The sequence below is a fragment of the Mytilus trossulus genome, chromosome 4 (genome assembly GCF_036588685.1).
Source record: "Mytilus trossulus isolate FHL-02 chromosome 4, PNRI_Mtr1.1.1.hap1, whole genome shotgun sequence".
Lineage (NCBI taxonomy): Eukaryota > Metazoa > Mollusca > Bivalvia > Mytilida > Mytilidae > Mytilus > Mytilus trossulus.
The window spans coordinates 51,138,498-51,163,701 of record NC_086376.1 but is presented as its reverse complement, the minus strand read 5'-3'; the positions used below and the strand labels follow the sequence as shown (position 1 = coordinate 51,163,701).

The 25,204-nt window shown below is 31.4% G+C and overlaps 1 protein-coding gene across 7 annotated transcripts in view; it reads right to left on the bottom strand.

Moving 5' to 3' along the window:
• Nucleotides 1-7,978: 7,978 nt before the first annotated feature.
• Nucleotides 7,979-25,204, bottom strand: part of LOC134715478 (transforming acidic coiled-coil-containing protein 1-like) — a 51,160-nt gene continuing 33,934 nt past the window's right edge. For 5 of the 7 annotated variants that reach the window (XM_063577673.1, XM_063577672.1, XM_063577677.1 and 2 more), the window contains 8 exons: nucleotides 24,361-24,378; nucleotides 21,337-21,515; nucleotides 20,912-20,955; nucleotides 19,615-19,682; nucleotides 19,068-19,160; nucleotides 17,100-17,206; nucleotides 16,630-16,750; nucleotides 7,979-13,571 (listed from right to left, as the gene is read on the bottom strand). In XM_063577673.1, the coding sequence (XP_063433743.1) occupies nucleotides 13,506-13,571; nucleotides 16,630-16,750; nucleotides 17,100-17,206; nucleotides 19,068-19,160; nucleotides 19,615-19,682; nucleotides 20,912-20,955; nucleotides 21,337-21,515; nucleotides 24,361-24,378 (696 nt within the window). In that variant the 3' untranslated portion in view covers nucleotides 7,979-13,505. The remainder of the gene's footprint in view (nucleotides 13,572-16,629; nucleotides 16,751-17,099; nucleotides 17,207-19,067; nucleotides 19,161-19,614; nucleotides 19,683-20,911; nucleotides 20,956-21,336; nucleotides 21,516-24,360; nucleotides 24,379-25,204) is intronic. The other 2 variants (XM_063577674.1, XM_063577678.1) reach the window with 1 other exon arrangement.

Sequence of the window (25,204 nt, the reverse complement as noted above, 5' to 3'; positions counted from 1 at the left end):
ACCTTCTAAGTCTTTCTTCAAGGGACTGCAATTGCGAATAAAAGTGAAGAAAATTAGGGGGGGAGAGGGTGTTATGGGTTTAACGGTTTAGGAATTATTGGCATGAAAGGGGGAACAATGGTGTACTGGTTAATGGACAATTACTTCAGTACAAACCATAAGTTAGAAGTAGTGTAAGGAAGGTGATTCAAACACAACATTTTTGGGGTTTGACAATTTGCAACATCATAGTGTATTGCACAAAAGCCAAAAAAGGAATATAAATTCACATCACATAACCAACGCACGTCTGGCGTATTAATAATTTTAAACCTGGGACCTTTTGTTAGCTATTATTCATGTATTTCTCTGTCCTATATATTCTTGTATTTGTATTGTAATCCTGTTATATTTAGCATTGCCATAAAAGCGGAAGGTTTGGCATAACCAGCTTCAACACGGCCACCACTTTTTTTTATTAGAAATGTGCTGTACCAAGTCAGGAAGATGGCCATTGTTATATTATAGTTCGTTTCTGTTTGTGTTACATTTAATGTTGTGTAGAATCATATTTAAAACAGTGTGGTCCTGGTCATTGATTGACGACCTAAATTATCCCATTGACTGGGACAGATAAGGTGAACGTTTGTCGGTAATTGAGACACATATCCCACATGAAAAGAATATTTGGAATCAAAATAGACAACCACAAATAGTATAGAGAGCGGAATTGGTCTTTTTAAAGAACATTTACCCATACACATAAGACAGATGCATTTGGAAATTATGAGCTGTCGGAATAATGAGCTGTCGGAATATGATGGGCTGTCGGAGTAATGGCCTGTCGGAATAGTGGGCTGTCGGAGTAATTGGCTGTCGGAATAATGGTTGTCGGACTTATGGGATGTCACCGTGTCTTTCAGGCTTAATTTATTGTCTCGCTCGAGTTTTTTTAGTTTATGGTGAATCAATAGTGGTAAGTCAAAGATATTCAGTTGAATTGGCACATCTCATTACCATTGAGATTATTTGACCCTGTCTCCTCAGTTATGGTCTTTTGACTTTGAAATTTTGCTTATTTTCATGTTTTAGCTTGGTTTGTGGTGAACATAATTGGTAGTTTCATGATTTTTTGTATGCAGTTGTATTAGAATTGGCACATCTCATTACCATGGAGATTTTTTTACCCTGCTCCCTCAGTTATATGGTTTATTGACTTTGAAATTTTGCTTAGTTTTCATGTATAATTTTGTTATTAGGTCAGTATATGGGGAACCACTAGTAGTACTGTAAGTTCATGATAATTGGTATAGATGAATAAGTATTGGCATATCTCATTTCCATGGAGATTATTTGGTCCCGCCCCCTCAGTCATGGTTTATTGACTTTGAAATTCATGCCTAATTTTTATGTATAATTTGGTGATAAGGTCAGTTTATGGGGAACCACTAGTAGAACTGTAGGTTCATGACAATTTGTATATTTGTATAAGCATTGGCATATCTCATTTCCATGAAGAATATTTGGCCCCTCCTCCTCAGTCATGGTCTATTGACTTTGAAACTTTTGCTTATTTTCATGCTTTAGCTTGGTTTGTGGTGAACACAATTGGTAGTTTCATGATGTTTTGTATGCAGTTGTATTAGAATTGGCAAATCTCATAACTATGGAGATTATTTGACCCTGCCCCCTCAGTTATATGGTTTATTGACTTTGAAATTTTGCTTTGGTTACATGTATAATTTTGTGATTAGGTCAGTTTATGGGGAACCATTAGTAGAACTGTAAGTTCATGATAATTGGTATAGTTGTATAAGCATTGGCATATCTCATTTCCATGGAGAATGTTTAGCCCCTCCCCCTCAGTCATGGTCTATTGACTTTGAAACTTTTGCTTATTTTCATGTTTTAGCTTGGTTTGTGGTGAACACAATTGATAGTTTCATGATTTTTTTGTATGCAGTTGTATTAGAATTGGCACATCTCATTACCATCGAGATTATTTGACCCTGCCCCCTCAGTTATATAGTTTATTGACCTTGAAATTTTGCTTAGTTTACATGTATAAGTTTGTGTTTAGGTTTGTTAAAGGGAACTTCTCATGATAAGTCAATGGTATTTGGTGTGTGTTGTGTTGTATCAGCATTGGCACATTTCATTTCCAAGGAGATTGTTTATTCATGAACCTTCAGTCATGGTTCATTGACTTGGAATATTTGCAAATCTTACATGTTAATGTGTTGCTATGTTAATTTCAACATTTGCATTATGGAAATTACCAAAATGCGAGACATATCTCTGTGATAACAGTTTATCTAAACTATCTATGATGACCCAAAACTATCAGCATAAAATAAATTATAGTTTTTTAAAGCAGGCCAAACAATTAGCATGTGTTCTCTTGTTTTCCTTATAAGGATAACAACGTTTAAAAAAATCTTAATTTGATTAAACATGTTGGATGTTTATCCTCCTTTATCTAGTTCAAAAGAAATATAAGAATAAGGAGATTTGATATGGTTATGAGACAACTACCAATAATTTCAAAGGATAACGGTGTGAATAGTTTCCTGTAACTGCCTTCAATAACGAACAAAACCTCTTCCATATAGTTAACTTATCTATGGAAGATACATGTTTGACTAATACAATTCAAAAGAGAACACCTGTTACAGCCTTATTCATGATACAATAATCCTCCAAAAACAAATACGACAGACCACAACCTACAAAACCACTTTGTTGTAGGTTCCTGACTTGGGACAGACACAAACAGTTTACAGCAGGGTTGAATATGTTTGGGAGTGCTCAATCCTCCCGTAACTTTAACAAGTGGTGTAATAACACTGAAGAAAAGAGTATAGGTCGGTTAGAAAGGGTTTGACTCACTGGATCGATTAAAAAAACAGTGGACAAATCTTGAAGATTACAATGTACTCGCCTTAACTGACAGCTAAGTTCAAAAGAAAAATAAGGAGATGTGGTATGATTGCAAATGAGACAACTATCCACCAGGGTAAAAATTATTAGAATTTAACCAGTTATAGTTTAGCTTACTTCAAATGTGAGATAAGCAAGACATAAGGATGCTAATCTGATGGTCGTGATGGTATAAACAAGATATTTCTTATTTTGTATACAAGGATTTGTGGTCTAAATTTCTGTCCGTTATTTGCTTGCTGTATTTCATGTAATTTGTTCATCTGAAATGACAAGCCGGGAAGCTTTTCTTATCATTTTGAGCCTGTCATCCACTTAAACTTTTGCAAAAATATTTTCCTCTGAATAAGGGGCAAATTGAAACATAAATCTAAAAGGACATGTTCAGAATATAAAACTGTTTAAAAAAACCAAAACCCGAATTTTGAATCCCCCATTAGAGCAATTACCCCCACACTGAATCCCAGCCCTTCCTTTGTAGTATGGAACATTGTAGTACAATTTCAAAGAGATCCATACTTTTAAACACAAGTTATTGTCTCTCGAAACTAGAAAAACACTTGATTTTGGCCCTTTTTTGGCCCCTAATTCCTAGCTAAATTGGGCAACTACCCCCAAAATCAATCCCAGCCTTCCTTTTGTGATATGGAACCTTGTGGTACAATTTCAGAGAGATCCATTAATTTACACTTAAGTTATTGTCCAGAAACTACAAAAATGCTTGTTTTTGGCCCTTTTTTGTTCCTTAATTCCTAAACTATTGCAGGAGCGAATCCAGCCATTTAAAAAAAAGGGGGGAGGTCCCAATCCAGGACAAAGGGGGCTTACAACTATATGTCCCCATTCAAATGCATTGATCGTCTAAAAAAAGGGGGGTTCCAAGTCTTCCAACCCCTGGAACCCTCCCCCTGGATCCGCCACTGTATTGGCACCAAAACCCCCTAAATAAATTCAAACCTTTAACTTGTGGTATTTAACATTGTAGTACAATTTCAGGACAATTGAAATACCCATACACAAGTTATTAACCTGAAAGTAGAAAAATGCTTGTTTTGGCCCCTTTTTGGTTTCTAATTCCTAAACGGTTAGGACCATCAATCCCAACCTTCCTTTTTTGGTATTGAACCTTCTTCTTAATTTTCATAGAGATCTATTGACTTAAACTAAAGTTATTGTCCGGAAACACAAATGTGTCTTCAGGCGACGCAGACGACAACAACATACCATTATATGATCCAAATTTTTTTTTTCGGTCGTATAAATAATCAGATGGTAGACTTAATCAACTAGTTTTACTCCTTATGTATATAATCTTGAAACCTATAAAGAGAGTTCTTGGTGTAATGTGTATGTGTGGTAGGAGAAGGTCTACAGGCTCCTATAATTCACAGTTGTGGTATGTTTTTAGTTAGCAGAGAATGCAGCTTAAATTGGTACTAAAGACTGATTCAAACTGACATTTACTTGATCCTTATTGCTCAATGTTGAAGGTCTTGCAGTGTCTTTGAGATTAAACACAAACATAAAAGCGCTGTTCCTTTGCTTTTTTGTGTGCATACTTTTTGCTCATATGATTGCTAATGAGACACCTCTCCACCAGAGATCAATTGACGTAAAAGTAATAAATCAATTTCAAAAGGACTATCCAATATAAACTGTGGGATTCTGACAAAGAACCACTAAGTTGATAGTAAGAAGATAAAGCAGGTTATAATTTCTTGTTTATTATGTGTTTTTTTTACATATGTCTGCAAATGAAAGACAGAATGCACCACAATTACCAGTCAATAAACAGTTAACATTGATCATACATAAACATATACATAATACATTTGGCAATAATAATCTGAACAAGTCAGTTACACTTCTGTTGTAGTTAGTTAAATTTGAAAATTGTCTATTCTCTTTTTTGCTAGAAACAATTTTTTTACTCAGCAAAAACAATTCAAAGTCCAAAAAAAATAATTTTCCTATAACAACAGCATATACATCAAGCACACATTTCGTTGCCCAAAATATGTTATTTCAGAAGGCTTGGGTACAAAAATTTCAGCAAAAAACTAAACATTAATCCCCTTGAATGATATTTGTCTGTTAACACATTGTTTAAAAAAAGAGATAAAAATGTGATTTTTCCAAATTAAATGTATGTGTATATCCTTGTATAAAAACACTTAGTACATGTACAATGTTTAAAGAGATTTAGCCTTGTTAACGCTATCTGAAATTTAAAAAAAATATTCATCCAAAATGCTAATGGAGTTTGTGAAAAAACTTTATTAAACAGAAATATTGATATACAGTGGCGGATCCAGGAATTTTCATAAGTGGGGGCCCACTGACTGACCTAAGAGGGGGCCCGCTCCAGTCACGCTTCAGTGATTCCCTATATAAGCAACCAAAATTTTTCCCAAAAAGGGGGGCCCCCCCCCTAAATCCGCCTCTGATATATATTTGCGTAAGCAAATTTACAGATCTAACATTGTTGGGTTGATGTTTAGACGAGTTGTATATACATTATGTACACAGCCATGTATCACCATCATTGATGGCGATCCGATGGATACATCTGTTGTAGGGTTGTCACTGACTCAGACGTACTTATGAATATAATTATTTTCTGTGACTGTATCTAACATTAATTTGTAGGATCCTTTACTATAGATAATTTAGCTGATCTGTAACAATAACATCTTCATGCCTTATATATCATGTACTGTAGTACGCTGCTAGATTAAAACTGACGTGGAAAGGTAACACATGCCCACCGAAAGCTATTTTTTTGAGAGCCCAGGTGGTCGTGTGGTCTAGCGGGACGGCTGCAGTGCAGGCGATTTGGTGTCACGATATCACAGTAGCATGGGTTCGAATCCCGGCGAGGGAAGAACCAAAAATTTGCGTAAGCAAATTTACAGATCTAACATTGTTGGGTTGATGTTTAGACAAGTTGTATATATATAAATATATATATACCTATCTCACAAAACATATCTTGTGCAAAAATCTATTTAAAAATTAAAAAAAAAAAGTCACAGAAAAGTTTCACAGGATGAATTTTAGTTTCAATTTAGTACTATTGACATGTGACTTCATTTTATTATTTTAATTTACACTTCAGAGAAAAATCTGATAATAAATATTTCAAAAGCACTTAGCTTTACATGTATTCTTTAATTTCCACAATTCCATTTTAGAATAAATGTTGAATGTCTAAGCAAACACATGAATGTTTTGGAAACTGTTGAGAAATAGGTTCTTTTACATGCAAAACAGTTGAATATGTTGAGTAATGATTAAGTTTATAATATTTTGTTTTCTTTATGCTAGTGCCTAGCTTCAATGCTGGGAATGAAGAAATTTCAAATGATATTATCATCAGATAAAGTAATGTCCCACATCACTGTGTAACATCAGTGCAGCGGATATAGGTACTAACCAAGCGGGTATGATCGATTTTGACCTTACGAGGTAACGAAAATCTTTGTTTTGCTTTATTTATATACCAGCTATAATATGATCAAATAAAATGTCCATGCATTAAAATTGATACCAAAATTTATTTGGCAAGTAAATATCATGCATCCATTGGTGGAAAATCAAACATACAACTGTACATTTATTAAAGTTGTTATATATGGGCTAGTTATACCAGTTATAATATGATCACAGATATTGTTTTGTCATCTAACGGTTTTTAAGGTCTTTCCTCTACCCGAGGAAAGACCTTATTGTTTTTCTTTGGAGTTATCAAGACCAAATATGGACCATCGGTAGACCTCATCATGAAGTATTACCAGATGAGGCTGTGTAGGATTTCATCATACCCTTTAGAAGTTATTTTCCTTTTATTGTTTTTTTTTTTACATGGCCCCCTCTCGTTGTTTTTGAAGATATCATGACATTATTTGGATAATAGTTAGATCTCATCATGATGTGTTTCCATATGAGGCTGTTAAGGATTTATGAAAAAAGTATAAAATTGTGTGTATATCTTTTTAATGGTATAAACTATAAACTGCAAAACTGATCAGTAGTTTAAGACCTTCAATTTGAGGTCAATGTCAGGTCATGATGAAATTTAACATTGACCCTTAAAGTGTATAATGATCTTGACCTTGTGACATTAGAAAGGTCAAGTGGTCCTTAACTGAATGGTGGTAGTCTCATGTCTCTACGACTTCTGGTTCTCAAGTTTTGTATTGCATCATATATGTGATGATTCATTTTGACCTTGATGAACCTTGGAATTGTCCCAAATTTTCTACAATGTTGTCCTTCAACTGCAGATAATTTATCATTTAACAGATTTGAGATATCTATTGTCGTTTTAGAGATAATGCAGTTTCAAATTTTGCGAGCGGAGGCATGTATTTATGAATCAACAACAGGTTTGTGTTTTGTTTGATTTTTCATTACGAGGGCCTCAGGGAAGATTAGTTATATAGCTAACTGTGTAACCCTCTTAAAATAAAGTATTGTTGTTGTTGTTGTTGTTGTTACCACTTAAAATGTTTTAGAAATTGAAGAGGTTAACATAGTTATATGTTTGACCAAATACCAAAAATATTCCTTGGAAAAAAAACACCAAAAAATCTGGCTTTGTTGCTGTTTATCATATATGTTTTAGGTTTACTGTTTTGTACAATTTGTTTTTATGTTGTGCTGTTCCACCATTGTTCCAGGTACGGGAAGGTTTGGGCGTCTGCTTACATGTTTGACCCTGCTATATATTGAGTGCACCTGTCGCAAGTCAGGAGCATGTAATTCAATGTTTTTAATTTTTTTGCTGTATATCATATTTGTTTTTAACAAAATCGGGCAATAAATTTTCTCTTTGAAAATTTTATGTTTGTCATTTTGTGGCCTTTTGTATCTTGCTATGCAGTCTGGGTTTTTGTTTATTGTTGAAATTGAAATTGAATTCCACACAGTGACTTATTGTTGCCAACTTCTACTTCATTTGTTCTCTGGTGGAAAATTGTCTCATTGGCAATCATACCACCATTTCATATATTTATATATAAATGTGACTCTAACTGAAGAAAATAACACAGAGAGATCAAGCTTTAACAATATAATCTGAACATAATCATTGAATTATAAACAGAATGATAAATAGTCATCCCAGTCCTTTAGCACTTCTTATACAACACAGAATGCCATACCAAGACACTTCGAAATTTAAGGTACATAAAATTGTTCTTACATATTGAAAAAGCTGATTAGACAATTACATAACACTGGCATTGACTTTATAATTGTCAGTTAAAACGAAAGTTGTCCTTTAAAAAACAAACCCTTACTTTGACACATGTATGCATAAATTAACACATCTTGGTTTTATTTAAAAACATATCAAAAAATAATTTACGATGCTCACTGCCAAATAACACAAATACAGTAAAATTAAGGAAACTGTATTCACTTCTAAATCTTCTTACTTATTTCCGAAGAGAACCTTTTCATTACTTTTAAGTAATCAGCATTTTTTTCTAAATGTAAAAACATCAAAGCAGTTTAATATAAGCATATTTAAATTTGATTTCTCTGCTGAAAACTTCGTAAAAATTTCACATATATACTCTAAAATGTCAAAATTATTCAAGATAAAATAGACATACTTGTATATATAATCTGTGAAACTTGATATTATTGCGGTAACTAACATACCATATACCTAATATCTCCTGACTAAGCAAATCTACTGTGAATTCATTTATGTTTGTTAGTACCAACTTTTGTGGATGAGGAAGAATTGCATCTTAGTAGATATTTGATTTCATGGTTTTGCCACAGTTTGATGATAAGCTGATAAAAAATTTATAATTTTAAAATTTTAATTTGTGGTTTACCTATATCCATGAATCCATAAAAATTGGTACTCCTAGAATAGAATTGAATTCACAGTATTGAAGTGATACCAGAGATTTTTTAAAACTGAAACCTGCTGAAATTGAAATGTCCTGTGGGAACCAGTCATCAGATTCACTTTTATGTTGATTTCAACAGCTGAGAAATTTTACCTGAAAACAGCTCATATATAAATCAATGGTTATTCTATGATTTGCACAAATCTAAGTATATGGTGAGCCAGTTTTCACAATAAAACCAAAACTTTTGATAATATCAATTTGTATGGTTGATGAATGACAGATAAAATATGTAATTTGTTTAAATGAGGTACATCATTGGTCACATTTATCACAAAGGCTTTATTGTATCAAAACTGTACAATAACATGGACATGGTCAAATCAATAAAAACATGCACAATGTCTCAACTCTAACATAAACATGCACATTGTGTCAATAACATGGACATGGTCAAATCAATAAAAAACATGCACAATGTCTCAACTCTAACATAAACATGCACACTGTGTCTATAACATGGACATGGTCAAATCAATAAAAACATGCACAATGTCTCAACTCTAAAGTTCTGTGGATTCATTATTATTCATTGGATACTAATGTTCGTGGAACTAGTGGGTACATGGAAACCACGAAGTGTAATGTTCAATGAATTACACATTTGCTGTGTGGTTATATTCAGACTTTTGGAAAACCATGAAAAATCAAAAATCCATGAAAATGGCAGTTTTCCACAATCCATGAAAATTGGTACACACGAAAGTAAATGAATCCACATAAAACAAAATATCATTACCATACACAATGTCAAAATCCTAATTAAATATCACTACTGAGATCACCATAACAAAGTTAACATTAATTCATATTTTTGTCTACTATGAGATTACTTTTTCATCATTGTTGTTAAACCATGCTTAACTGTTGACAGTGTAATGAAACCATTCAATTGAAATCTGATAAAAAAAAATTAGGCATCTAATGTTATGAAAAGTTACATTTTAAAAGGACTTAAATTATAATTAAGCAATTGTATAAAAACTCTGTGTTCTGTCAATTGCATTTTATTATTGATTTTTAAGACTACAGAAACACATTGTGAACGTCATAAAAAGGCTTTTAACAGTCAGTGACTGTATATCACAATAGACTATACAGTGTATGCCGTTTTCTTGCATTTAAACAGTTTATCCTTTAATTTCATTGATTAAAACAACGTCATTTTAAAATATTAAAGTATTTCAGACAGGGTAAATGTTTTTCAAATTTGTATATGTATCTTTTAAAGTCATAAGAAACGAGTGACCGGTGAAAAATACTGTTCTTCCAATTCTTAAACCAATGCATACAAACATCATAAACTTAGTCTTCTGTGCTTTAATTTATCATTTTTTTCATGTAAATTTTGGTTAAATCGTCAATTTTTTTTTCAATCGGTCAGTGTTGTTGTGAAAATATGGCAGGTAATTAAAGTTCTTGTTTTGAAGCCGAAGTTTAACGATTGTTACCTGTTTGTCAACAATCTACAAAAAGCATGGAAATTGAGCACGTGTTTAACATGTAAATTCAGATAATAGTTTATTTTAAGGACATCCATGCGTATTGTGGTCACCGGAATTTTTAAGAGATGGGTCACACTGAGGTCACCTTGCATACGGAAAATATATCGGGGGAATTGCTTGATGGAAGTAAACTTCTTCTAAATATGAATAAATTAAAGAATTTTCTTCAGAAAAAAGTATATGTACATAAGTTTTACAATAAAAACTATCCATTGAGTTATAAAAAACATATGCATTATTTTTTTTTGATTTGAGGTTTCTTATGACTTTAAAATAAAGAACAACTGGTTTCCCACAATTCATTATGAAACCAAACTGAGACAGCTTTGAGACAATTCTTATTTCACATACAGTTGTCTTTAAATTCTCTTTTTTCTTCTTTCTAAATGTAATCCAAAATCACATTTTAATAGAGTTAGCAACTAAAATGTCAACTGGATACTAAAAATTTATTACTGCTGAATTTTTAATAAAAAAATCACAATTTTTTTAAAATACGTTTTGAGGGATTAAAACATTTAAATATTTTCTTTGTACATAGAAAGAGATTGATGTAAAGCTCATTACATAGAAAGGGATTGGTGCAAAGTTCATTTAAAATGTTTGACATGACTTTTTTTATATTCTTTGTTCAATTTCTGTTGATCAATGTCATGGCTATGTGAAACATGAACAGCTAACCATATTAACATATATATATCATAAATAAATATTTTAATATATTATAACTTTTACACATAAAAAATATTAAAATTTCAATCTGTTTTTACAAAACAAGTTAAAAATAGCAATGATGCAACACATAATGATTTGAAAAAAAATGTGGTTACATTAAAGACATTTAATGACAATTGAAATATTATAAATAAAAATACTTATTTATATTTGCAAATGTCCATAGTTTGTTCAAAATAGTTATATGACAAAAAAGATGAAGGCATGTTTTTAAATGGCACAATTATATTGTAAAAGGTGAATATCTGAATACAAGAAGCACAAGCCAAAAAAATTTGACTACTAATAAAGTGTGTGGACCTAAACACGTTTTCCTATAATCAATTGATTTCAACAGACACAAATGTATAACACTTGCAAACAGCTCTTTATAAAATTTTAATTCAATTGATCAGCAGCTACATGAAAATATGGAAAAGTCTGACGCAATTTTGTGATCACTAATGTCTTTAACAGATATTTGCATAAAGGTAAACAGATGTTTCAATCTCAATTCTACATCTGCCTGTGACCATTAGACTATACCACAAATACAGATACCATTTAAGGTGGTATGGGAGTCTAAAATAAAAATGATAGAATTTGTTCATACTTTGTCAAAATGTAGTATCTATTGATACATGTTTAAAAATATCATAAAAATGATAGGTCACCGCGCATTTTCTCAAGCTACAGGTTGTGACAAAATGACAAATTTTGTATGGATTATACAGGAACAAAACAACATTTTGTAAATAGAAACTAAACAAAATGATAGAATTGTAAAATGAATTAGGAAAAGATTGCTTTCAGACAATGCTTTGAGAATATCAAAAGAAAAGATAAGGGTCACCGTACGTTTTTTTCCGGCTAAAAGACAAAATAGGAAAATTTCATGTAGAGTCCTTCAGAAAATGCACTGTTTTAGAGTTACCTCCCCTTAAATTGCCAATTTGAAAATATTCAAAAAAATATACAAAATAATCTACACTTGTAAAAATATTAATATTTCTAAGTTATATTCTTATAAATTGGTTCTTTTAAATGAAAATTCACATTAAGTATCTGCATTCCTGCATCAAATTTTACTAGCTTGATAGAAAATATGGACCTTAGATTCTCTGTTTTTTACAATCCAAGATGGCGAAAGACACCCATACCACCTTAATGCAGTAAGATCGTTAAGATATCATCAAACTCTGCTGATGAAATCCCTAATATAACAACTAAAACTCTAACCATCTACAATTATGAATTAATTCTACAATAATCAACCACAGTTCAAAAGTAGAATGGATATCATATACAAATACTTGCTGCATAAGCTTTGGAACACATATGGATTTTGCACAAGCTATGATCAAAGTTTTACACTTTTTAAGTAGATACAAATTTAAATACATGTATGATCTTTTAATTCACATTTTCATTTAAGGTCAATTATACTCCATAATAAAATCCCAATGCACATACAATTCATTTAACAGAGTATCTCAATTTTAGAATGAATCAAATATAATATGTAACCAAGGGGGAATAATTCATATATCCAACAGACTAATTATTACCTCCCTTTGATATTTTATTTGAGAAATACTTTTTTTCTGATATTTTGAGTTTATCAAAAACAATTCTATGTTTTATTTATCATACAGTACCAGTATTCAGAGTTGCTTTAAACTTCTTTTGAAATTATATTTGAAATACATGTTTGAAAAAAATAACAATCATTGCTACACAAAAAATATATTTAAAATCAAATTGCTGCAAATGTTCTCTTTACCATTTGATGCATTCTTTATTAAAAATAAAATAGTGAAAAGCTCGAAACTTAAAATTGACCAGTGGTACAAAATGCACACATGCTATAAATTTTAGTTTTCAAAATTCATTTAAAGAACAAAGAATCTCTTTCTAATAATCAGAATAAATCACACTTTCTAATATTTCAAAACTTTTTTTCTCTGTTTTTTTTTACTGAATATTTATAGATCATCGTTGATCATCGCAATGAGATTGATTTTCTCGCTTGAGCCAGTACGGCGAAAGTGAGAAAAGCAATCGAGTTGAGATGACCAATGATAATCTGTTTATCGCTATTTTACCTATGACGACGTTGTCAATTTCATGTCAATTTCATTAGCAATGCCAAGTGCCCCCTTAGTTTCTATCGATAATTTTCATATCACTCGACTCCACTGAGAAAAGAATTTATCAGTCAGCAAGATCAAAGGAAAATTTCATAAAATATCGATAATTATGATTTATTAACCACTTCACAAGGCATAAATCATATAGAGCAATAATATCTAAACTATTGAATTCAATTGTAAAAGGTTTTTCTAAACTTCAAATACATTTTTTTGTAGCATACAAAAGTCTCTCTGACACACAAGATATGAGTTATAGCTATATAAAACCTGTACATTTATTTACATTAATCTGACCCTACTTTAGATATAAGTTCATCACATATTGCAGTTAATTCTTCATTTTCTCGAATCTGAAAGATTAAAACATAAAATATTAAAACTGAATTATCATTCTGTATAGGACACATAGATTTCAGAGGCATATTCAAATTTTATTTTACATTGGTGTTATACAAGTTAAGTAAGAATATTAGAAACTTGGTGTCTTATATTTTCTTGTATTCTAAGATTTCTTTTACAGTATTTACATAGGTATGACCCCCCCCCCCCCCTCCCCTTTATTTCATTTTGTGCTGTGGTCAAATCAATATATCATATTAATATTTGATTAACACAGGGTTATGCATTTTGAATATGCATTGTAAATCTAGCAATTAGCATAATTGTGCCATCAATATACCTGCATACAAAACTTACTTTTGAAAATGTGGTTTTCAGTGCTCCACAACATTTTAAAAGGTTAAAATTTCTAGCAGGATTTTTGTGTACACTATTTTGTACTGCAGAAAAAGTGTTATGTCAATTTTTTTTCTTAAGGTATACTAATGATGAGCTAAGAACCACATTTGGTTTGCATGATTCTTGTACTTATTGTGTAGAGAAGAAAGCACATATACCAGCAAATCTTTTCTTGAGTAGGAAAAAGTGACTGTTGACTTTTCGCATTTGAAAATATGGACAAAGATGAACATTATCCAATTCTTTGTCAGTATAAGACAGTATACTATTTAATAACAAGAATGATAACAATGTATAATTTGTTACAATAATTGTAATGTCCATAAGCTACATGAATAATTTAAAAGGTTCAGGGTCTTGCTGCAACTCAAAGAAAGCACACTTCCTTGACTTGAATTTAACTAGATTCATATTGTAGTAGACTGATTTAACTCAACATAATCACATTAATTACAGCTAATTTCCTAATGCTTGTAGAGTTAAACTTTGGTAGGCTTACTTGCTCAGTTTGTATAAACATCAATTCAAGCTATGTAATTAACATTGACATCTTCAAACAATATCCATAGGCATATTTTAACCTGTATATATTATATTTAAATTTGATTGGACATTATCCCAATTACTATTGTACAATATACAAACAAAGCAAGCAAATAAACCAAAGTCTTGCTCTACATGCATTAGGAAATAAGCTGTAAAATGTCTTCCAGTTCATTGTATTATCTGTACATGCTAGCTAATCATTTGGTAGTACAAACCAGTTACTGATAGACTTGCTGTTCTGTACTATTGTTGAATTTGTTAATCAACCACATTTTTCTTATTGAGGTGCACTTGAACATTATTGAAATTGAAAATTCATCTGCCATGTTCATTATTTTCCCAATTATGACAAACAATCAGAGGAATACAAGTCAAAAGTGGTCATATTACTTATTTAACCTGAGAAACAGTTCAAAGCAAAAAACTTAACATCGACCAATGAACCATATGAACCCAGCCAGGTTGAAACTAAAGAAGTCAATGAACCATGACTGACGGTACATGGCTAAAAATTCTCAATGGAAATGAGATGTGCCAATGCTAATACAACTGCATACTAAATACCATTGTATAATATCATAAGAAGTTTCCTTTAAACAAACCTAATCACAAACTAATAATATATGTAAACTAAGCAAAATTTCAAAGTCAATAGACCATGACAGAGGGGGAGGGGCCAAATAATCTCCATGGAAATGAGATGTGCCAATGCTTATACAACTGCATACCAAATATCATTGACCTACCACTAGTGGTTTCCCATAAACTGACCTAATCACAAACTAATACATGAAAACTAAGCAAAAGTTTCAAAGTCAATAGACCATGAAAGAGGAGGTGGGCCAAATAATCTCCATGAAAATGAGATGTGCCAATGCTGTTACAACTGCATACCAATTATCATTAACTTACAACTAGTGGTTCCTCCTAAACTAGACCTAATCACAAACTAATAAATGAAAAATAAGTAAAATTTCAAAGTCAATAGACCATAACTGAGAGGGCAGGACCAAATTATCTCCATGACTATGAGATGTGCCAATACTAATACAACTGCATACCAAATATCTTTGACCTACCACTAGTGGTTCACCATAAACTAGACCTAATCACAAACTAATACATTGTTGACGCCGCTGCCGCTCGAAACAGCATGCCTATGTCTCGCTTTTTGACTCCGTCAAGCGAGACAAAATCATTCCATACACCAATTATAGTTGACCTACTGCTTATGATATCTGATAATAAAATTGAGAATGGAAATGGGGAATGTGTCAAAGAGACAACAACCCGACCAAATAAAAAACAACAACAGAAGGTCACCAACAGGTCTTCAATGTAGCGAGAAATTCCCGCACCCGGAGGCGTCCTTCAGCTGGCCCCTAAACAAATATATACTAGTTCAGTGATAATGAACGCCATACTAATTTCCAAATTGTACACAAGAAACTAATATAAAAATAATACAAGACTAACAAAGGCAAGAGGCTCCTGACTTGGGACAGGCGCAAAAATGCGGCGGGGTTAAACATGTTTGTGAGATCTCAACCCTCCCCCGATACCTCTAACCAATGTAGAAAAATAAACGCATAACAATACGCACATTAAAATTCAATTCAAGAGAAGTCCGAGTCTGATGTCAGAAGATGTAACCAAAGAAAATAAACAAAATGACAATAATACATAAATAACAACAGACTACTAGCAGTTAACTGACATGCCAGCTCCAGACTTCAATTAAACTGACTGAAAGATTATGATTTCATCATATGAACATCAGGCACAATCCTTCCCGTTAGGGGTTTAGTATCATACCATCATAACATATATGAGAAGCACATAACCCATGTCATGCCAACAACTGTTTTTAGAATAAATGTCTTTAGTTCCGACGCAAAGACCTTATCAGTGATAAACTGACAAAATAACTAAAATGTATAATTGAAAATAAACGGCAAGGTCATATGAAGCCTGCTAGACTGACAGGACTGTGTGAAACCTTTACATCAGTTATGTTAAATCATGAGTAAAATGACAGGTGTAACCTGAGCAGTAGGAACTGTTTATCATTCTGGATAACCTGGGTTTTTTAAGCTTGGAACATTTATAAAATTTATGACATACCTTTTGTTCTAATGAGTTCTGTAAACTAACAACCTGTAAATCAGCTTTTCTCATTGCTGCCTCCAAACGAGCCATATCCGATGAAGTTGATTTCCGTAACTTATCCATTTCTATATTTGCTCTGAAAAGGGCAAATATACAATGATAATAAAAAGCTTAATAATAAAAAAAATATTGAGAAATCTTTATCCTTTAGCACCCCAAAAAAGTAATAAATAGCCACTAGAGTACTTCTTATTTCTTCAAAAATGAAAAGATAACTTTAAAAAATCATTGAAATTAAAAACAGCTCGTCTACCTACCAAAGATTTTTTTTTCAATTTCAAAAAGATCAATGAGATTTCTCTTAATTGTTGATTTTTTTATAATAAAAGTTCCATTTATCTTAACAAAATTCATCAATGAACAAAATATTTCTGTATGACATACCTTTTGTTATTGACAGGTATGTCAAATTATATTAAGCTTACATATCTAATTTTTCTTCAGCTTGTTGTTTGATAATTTGAAGTTTTTCTTCTGATTTCTTCAGTTTTGACTGATAGTCTTCTATACATCTTTTCAAAACTTCTTCATTCTGTAAAAATGACAACAATTATATAGATTCAACTCATTTAGTTAAGTGTACCTATATAGGTGTAATAATGAAATAATCTAAAATCAAAATGGTATATTTTCACTTTAAATTCTTTCTTCAAGCTATTAAACCATGAGTTTCAAGTGGTGTTGTTGAAATCATCCATTCGAAAATTTTATGTACACCATCGTCAGTTGGTTGACAACAGATATGTTCCAATAAACTGTTATCACAGAGATATGTCTTGTTTTTTTGTAATTTTGATTATGCAAATGTTGAAATCAAAATAGCAATACTTTAACATCTTACACAAGTTATGAAAATATTCAGTCAATGAACCATGACTGAGTTACATGGCTAAATAAATCTCCATGTAAATGAGATGTGCCAATGCTTTTACAACTGCATACCAAATACCATCATGATCATTGACTTATCATAAGTTGTTCCAAATCTAAATACAAACATTAACTAGTAAACTATAGAAAAGTTTCAAAGTTAATAAGAGGGGGTGGGGCTATATAATCTCCATGGAAACGATACTTGCATATGCCAATAAATTTGCATACAAAATATCATTAATTTAACCATAGCAGTTCATCTTAAACTGATCTAATCACAAACTAATACATGTAAACTAAGATAAGTGTCAAAGTTATTAGACTGTGACTGAGGGGTGTGGCCTAATATTCTCCATGGAAATGAGATGTGCCAATGCTTCTACAACTGAATACCAATTAACATTGGCCTACCACTAATGGTTCCCCTTGAATTGACCTAATCACAAACTAATACATGATTACTCAGAAAAAATTTCAAGGTCAATGGAACATGACTAAGGGGGCGGAGCCAAATTATCTCCCTGGAAATGAGATATGCCGATGCTTACACAACTACATACCAAATATCATTGATCTACCACTTGTGGTTCCCCATAAACTGACCTCATTACAAACTAATACATGTAAAATAAGCAAAAGTTTCAAAGTCAATAGACCATGACTAAGGGGGCGGAGCTAAATTATCTCCATGGAAATGAGGTATGCCAATGCTTACACAACTGCATACCAAATATCATTGACCTACCACTTATGGTTCCCCATAAACTGACCTAATCACAAACTAATACATGTAAAAATAAGCAAAAGTTTCGAAGTCAATAGACCATGACTGAGTGAGGGGGCAGGGCCATATAATCTCCATGGAAAGGAGATGTGCCAATGCTTATACAACTGCATACCAAATATGATTGACCTACCACTTGTGGTTCACCATAAACTAGACCTAATCACAAACTAATACATTGTTGAAGCCGCCATCGCTGACGCCGGAAACAGCATACCTATGTCTCGCTTTTTGACTCCGTCAAGACGAGACAAAAACCATAACTGCAATCATGTCCATTTTTTCTCTTATGTAACCTACCATCCATAGCACCTGAGTGGGATCACCCCCAGTTTAAGAAGGGGTTCGTGTTGCACACTCTTTAGTTTTCTATTTTTTGTTTATATACTGTTATTCATCTTTTGACCATTTTGTTTTCTTGTCATGGCAATAACTTTGTTTCAAATTATGAGTTAGAATGTCCCTTTTGTATCTTTTGCCTCTCTTTTTGAATTTCACAAATTTAACCTTACAAAAATTATTCATGAAGCTTACCTTATGGACAAAAAATATTGTAATTGTTGAATACCATACATTGACTATAGTTATACAAATCCTTGGCTTTATGAAGTATCTTAAAATAAATGCCAGATTACATAGTGTAATGTTGAAATATGCCATTGTTAAATATATAAATAACTTTGAAATTTACAAAATAAAATTTTCCAAAATATGTAGACCATTCTAAATAACTTACCTTTTTAAAACCTTCTACAACCGATTTTGTCTTTTCATATCTTCTATGTAAATCTGAGAAAGCCATTTCTACACCCTGGAGATCATCTATTGCCTGAAGAAGATAGAATGTACATTTCTAAAGAGTGTAATCAACAAAAGTCTTTAAGACATATATATTAACTACCGTCAATTCAGAATTTATTGCATGCATTTATTATTGTTATTGTTAATAATGAACACACCTGCAGTACCGATATTAAATATTGCAATTTCAGGAAATGTCACATACATGAAATTCAAAATGCAAATTTTCTATTTTTGCAACACATATTACAACACATGTTTTGCAATAAAAACATCACAGAAATTTCTAAATTTACAGTAATTAATATCACAATTAAAACTATGAAAGTCGTGAAGCTACTTGCCTTTTTAAAACCTTCCTTTGATAATACTTTTTTCCCTTCCTATAATATCTAAACCAAGTTCTATTTACTATAAATTTTTTGATCAAATTCTTTCGAAATAGGTTTTCTAGTCCTTTACTATAGCATTATATATATTACCTGATCTCTTTCCTTAATTATATCTTCAATGCTATTCTGAGAATCGCTTGAAGTCTTTTCTGTCTCCGCTAAAATATATAAAATATGCATTACAAAAATAGTCTTCAAGTTGCTACATTATAAATAAATATCAAAAGTTTGTTAAGTAAATCAGGCTAACACTAATTTTAAAATTAAGAACTTAAATTGCTAAAACTGACCTAAGGTTTGCACCATTTAGCCAAATAACATTGAAAAACAATTATTCTTGATCTGAGATGGATCTTTTCTTATTGAAAACTTATCGTTTTTGTTTAGAAGACTACAGTAAAACCTGTATAAACCGACTGCTACGGGACTATGAAAAAGGGCCGGTTTGGACAGTGAGCCGGTTTATTCAGGTTTCCGTTTTAACCTGAAGTAAACATTTTTTAGAAATAGAATATCTTTTTTTATTTAAACCGTGATTTACATATCCTCGTATGTCAAATAGACCTCGGTAGCATCAGTCTCTGACTTGTCAATTTCATTTTCACTTTGTTTTTCATTTGCATCATAATACTGGCTTTGTTTGGACGGTAACACGAGAGTTTCCCTATACTTCCATGATCGTTAATTTCCAACGATGGTATGGCAGATTTGAAAGCCAACATATTATCAAACGAAATTTCAACATGATCTAATTATAAACATTGTTGTACAGTGTACACTGCACACTGATTGTTGTCATCCGGGTGTTCTTCATTATAAGGGTCATTCGTTTAGAGGGGAAACCAAGATTTCGAAAACACGATGTAAAATTCTTACTCTGCAATTTGAAAACAAATATTCATGTTACAACGTTAGTTCAATACAAGATATATTCGGTGTGTCTTTTAGTTTAATTAACATGTTTTAGTGTTTTAATAAATAATACAGCTCACTACTGTACGGTTGTAAGTTCACAGTTTAACACCCGGCTAATTGATTATCATGAAAAGCCATATTGTATAAACAAATATGTTTTGATTGCATATCGATCATTTAAAATAATTAGACAAACCGGTTTTGACAGGTAATAATTGATGTAATTAGAGTATTGGGACTGCATCATAAGACAGGAATTCGGAATACGCAGGGTTCGGTTTACAAAGGGTATTTTCACAAAGACTTTGAAGGGGAAAATTGGTGAATTTGATTTTTTTGACGGAATGGACAGGAAACCGGTTTATTCAGGGTTAGGTTTACTCAGGTTTGACTGTAATTATAAAAAAGGTTGCGTTAATGCAGAGAGCATCTTTTTGTTTTTATTAAAAATAAAGCTGTGAAAACCACCTACCTTGTAACTGGGAGATAGTTTTCTCAAACTCTGTTACAATAGCCCTGAAACAATTGAATGTAATATTAAGAGAATGATGAAAAATTTAAGTTTTTTTTTTATCTAAATTCCCTTGCATTTCAGTGTAAGAAACACTGTTTAGTAACACTTAATGCCATTATCTATTCATTCATTTATTTGTGTGTTTTGTAATTGAAAATATCTCAGTGATTGAAAGTTGTTATTTTTTTTCAGAAGCATTAAAAATGGAATTTTGTGTTTTTACATAAAACATGGTCATTTCAAGCTGAATAATCTTAAAAAGTAAGTCACAGAGGTATATTTTTCTTTGCATTTCAAAATTGATCTGTTGTCAAAATCTAAAGGGAAAAAAACAAGGGACTTTCTGCCCTTAAAGCACATGACTTCTACCAACAGACTTTTACCTCATATCATCATTAGACTGCTTTAAGATTTTAGTCTCCTCTCGTAAATGTAAAGTAGTCTTTTCTTTATCAGCTAGCCTTTTACCCCATTCTCTTTCTTTATTCAGCAGTCTGGTCTGGAAGTCAAGTTCTAGTTCTTGTTTCATTTTGTTCCAGTCTGACTGGGAGTATTTCAGCACCTGAAAAGATATACTAAAATGATGACATATAAATGTATAGATCTTATATCCATTCAATTAAATCACAATGAAATGTACCGATAAAGTATATTTGACAAAACTTTCTGCATACAATTTCTTGAGACATCAATTGGTAAGTAACCTAAATTTCTACTTAAGGTGGTACCAAACACTGACACTGTGACTAAAATTAATTCTGCTTGTTTAATTTTCTTGAAATTTTGACAATATGATAACTTTGAACCTTTGACAAAATTGTAAAAATCTCAAAAAAATTTAACCACACACTGTATCGGAAACATTTCATTGGATATTTAGCAGTTTGACAAAAATATTCAGCTGATCTTTACAGAGTTATCTCCCTCTAGTGTTATGTACCACCTTAACCAGCTAAGCTTTAATGGGTTACTGGGAAGAATTTGTAACCTATTAGTGTATCAATAATATCCTGTCATAAAATTTGTAATCCTCCTGGGTATTTTTAGCATTCCTTTGGCTTGCAGACTTGTGCACATGTTCAATCCCTCCATTGCTGTCTATTTCTTTGATTAAATGTTACACAGAATCATATTAGTATTTAAGAAATATCTAAATTATTAGGTAACCTTTAAAATGTCTCTTTCTATTTCAACAAAGTAGAGTGTAAATAATAAATGATCAACGAATATGATCATAGATGAAAAGATGTATAATACAGTACATTATAAATTATTAACTGACATTCCTAAGATGAAATTCAAAGTTAATAAAACTGCATAACTGAAACCTGAGACTACTATAACACAGTATAGTAGTCTCAGCTGAAACTGAGAATTCATGCAATAAGTCTTATAAAATTTATTCAATCACTCTGAAGCTCAATTTTGATTTCTTTATGTTCATGAACTAGCAGTATTTGTAAACAAACAGTAGATTTTCAAAGCCACTAATCCAATGCTGAGGATATTACTTAAATACAGTTTTATAATTTAAATAATAAAAACTTTATGATAATTTAAAAGTATTCTACTATCTTAAAGAACAAACCCAAATAATTAAAACTTCATGATAATTTAAAAGTATTCCACTTTCTTAAAGAACAAACTCAAATAATCAAAACTTCATCATAATAATCATCACTAGAGTATAATATAAATTTGTAGTCTGATACCAAATTCAGTGGTCTTCTGTAATCAATCAATCATTAATAGAAAGATGATTAAACAATATTAACTCAATAATTAAAACAACTCTTGATACAAATTTTACACTGTTTGTTGATGTCGGTATACATTTTATCAATGATATTCTGTCTCACTAAACTTAAGTTATTTCCCTTTAATGACCTTTCTAGTCATGTGTTTATGCAAAATCTGTTAGTGTTTTTGTGACTGACAAAATAATGCTTTAATTATGTTATGATGATTCTATAGTATTGTCATGTTTTCTTTCTTGTAAATTTATTTATGCAGCAAGTCATGTTAGTTTATGTGACTTATCAACTCATGCTTTCAAAAGTGAACTCGATAAAACACTATATTTATGATCATTTTATGAAATGTGACTTTGTGTTATTGTTCATGCTATTTTCGTTGAGTAAATATTGCCTCACTCTGTAAAATATGTTCTTGTTTTTGTGGCACCTCTTTAATACATGCCTGGGCAAAAGCACCTTCAACAGAGGAAACCAAAAACATAGAAACCAACTTGGCAAGGTTACAAGAGGTCAATTCAAGGTTAAATTTCCAGAGAGTAGCTCAAGGTCACATTTCATAGCATCATTTAAGTAGTGAGATAACAGAAATCCCTGGTCTGACTTGTGTTGTTTAAAGTTGAGACACCAATTTTTAAATCTTACTACTAACATTCACAAACTAAAATATGAAGAAAACAAAAATAAAACAATGAAAATCATTGAAAATTATGAAAGCTATTAGATTTTTAAAAATCTTATCTTTAAATAAAAATGTGATAACAACCTACAAATGGAAAATTGGTAACCATCTGATAAGGCTTGGTTGCACAATAAGTTTGTCAGTTAAAACTGGCGAGTATTTAATATCTTCCATACTGAGATTCTGTATGCAATCTTTCAATTTTAGTGTCTACCTTGCAAAACATAAGGAAATTAAATATATGAAAATAGGCAAAATTTTCTAAAAGAACTAGTTACTCATTTAATTTTTATTAGGAAAAGTTGATTTCAAAATCTTCTCCTTTGCCCATGTGTAAAAAAAGAGGTACTCTGTACTTTAAGTTATTCACAATAGTTCACCATAATATATCTTAGATCTGTGCAACCTAGCCAATAAGTGTATGTAAAATTGAAGTTTTTACAACTTTTTTGATCAGTTACAAAGTCAGAGATGAATTACCTGGAGATAGCCAGACTTTCACAAAACAAGCTACTGCTTCCAATGACACACACACTTTATACACAATTATCTTAATTAATAGCATCATTATGAAGCATTATTTTCAATTTGGAAACAATAAACAGTTAATCCTCTCACTAGAATTTACTGTAATTGTGATTGTTTTTAATGTATCACTCTAAAATCAACCTTGGAAGGTAGTTTTATTTCATATGCTAAACTGAAAATATGCCTCCTTTTTTAAGTTAAAACTTTAAAAATCCTATCTGTTTTCAGGCCGTCACCCACGTCTAAAAAAATAATCAGATTTTCAATTGGAAAAAAATTAAGTACCCTCAATGCTTCGTAACGATGCTATTAACTAGATATTTCTGTATTTCCAATACCACCACAGACCAATGTAGCCCAGGTCTAAGGCAAGTGAAGGTAATAGGGACAGTGCAAAAATAGCATCAGAATTTAACGATAAATTGTAGATTTCTTTACGTTACCTGATTTCCAGCTTCTCCCTTCAGATAAATAATAAATTTTATCGTAACTAAATCAAATTCATTTCATAAACATAAATAACAAAATAGTTTGAAATTCATCATGCTTTTTCAATAAAAAGTTTGTTTAACTAAATTAATTATTCAAGCAGAATAAAACAAATGAACCTTTTTATTGGTTTGTTAATTCGCTTATTGTTTTTTTTAATTCATTCATTGTTTCAATTTCTTTCTGTTGCTGTTTGTCCATACATGTTTTTCCATAGATTACATAAAATGAACAAAGTTCTAAAAGCAATAACATTCACAGTATTCAGCAGTGAAAACAAATTAAAGCCACATTGTTTAACATGCCAGATCTACATAATAAGTTATAACTATATCAATGAGCAATGTCAGGAAAATTATTGTTTTTTTGGGGGTCCTTAATTCTTTATACATATCAACTGTAATAATCATAAAATTCTGATATTCAAAGATAGCTTACTTAGCATCATCATAAACTAGACCCCTTAGCTGGGTTAGTTGTTCATGTGAGAAGGAATACAAGGTCAGAAATTGGACTCTGACTGGGCCTTTTGCTGATATGTGAAGAATTATTAGATCACAAAAAAAGGACCTTATGTCGAATTCAAATGATTGAAAGAAAATTTTATATAAAACAGGAACTCTGGCTGGGTCAATATTTGAATTTGGACTGAAATTTTTTTTTTTAATAATTCTTGGAAGGAACTCCTGTATTTCAGGATTTAACAACTTACTCCAGGAAATAATGACTTGCAGACAGCACATTTAGCAAGATCTATTTGTTAATAGAATAATTATAATTAGATAAATTCTGACAAAG